The 647-nt window shown below is 39.4% G+C and overlaps 1 protein-coding gene across 1 annotated transcript in view; it reads left to right on the top strand.

The window, feature by feature from the left end:
* Positions 1–582: 582 nt before the first annotated feature.
* The window catches only part of LOC119592402, a 3338-nt gene continuing 3273 nt past the window's right edge, over positions 583–647 (top strand). Inside the window, exon 1 of the mRNA XM_037941224.1 lies at positions 583–586. Coding sequence (XP_037797152.1) covers positions 583–586 — 4 coding nt within the window. The remainder of the gene's footprint in view (positions 587–647) is intronic.

Genomic DNA, 647 nt, shown 5'->3' with positions numbered 1-647 from the left:
CTATGTTCCCTATATTGCAGTGGTTCCAAGGCGAAGGAAAAAAAAATGCTTGCCTCTTGTTGTCTATATTGGAAATAATTCCATGTACACAAAGACAAAACGCAAATGCCCACCGACGTAGAGCTAACGGCCATACGTTTATCTTTCTCGTCAGCTAACGACCCTCTGCCCTTGCGACCATCGTCTTGCCCGCCCTCCCAATCTCGCGCTCAGCTCAAGTTGCCCAACCAGCGATTGCATACCGCTAGTTTGCCCATAACGGCGTTAGGTTAATTTACTAGAAATTTTAACATTACACAAAAATAATGATTCATACTATTCAAAGTATAACTGCTATCACCAAACCTTTGATAAGTTAGATATATTTTCTGAATATAAAACAACTGTACTCTTACGTCCTCCCTCATCGTCTTTAAATGTTCTGTCAATCGATCATTTATTTGGAGTTGGAATTCTTCCCCAGATTCAAGACTCACCCATCCTTGAACATATTAAAAAAAGCATGAGACACATCTTAAGCACCTATTAAAATTGGGAATCCCTTATTCTTGCATCACACTCTTTACTAACCATATAGGGATCATGGGTATTTGGCAGCTATCATGTCTTATATTTATAACATTATGAAGATGACTTCCATGGCTCCC

Source organism: Penaeus monodon, chromosome 30 (assembly GCF_015228065.2).
Source record: "Penaeus monodon isolate SGIC_2016 chromosome 30, NSTDA_Pmon_1, whole genome shotgun sequence".
Taxonomy (NCBI): domain Eukaryota; kingdom Metazoa; phylum Arthropoda; class Malacostraca; order Decapoda; family Penaeidae; genus Penaeus; species Penaeus monodon.
This window is presented reverse-complemented; position numbering and strand designations above follow the sequence as displayed.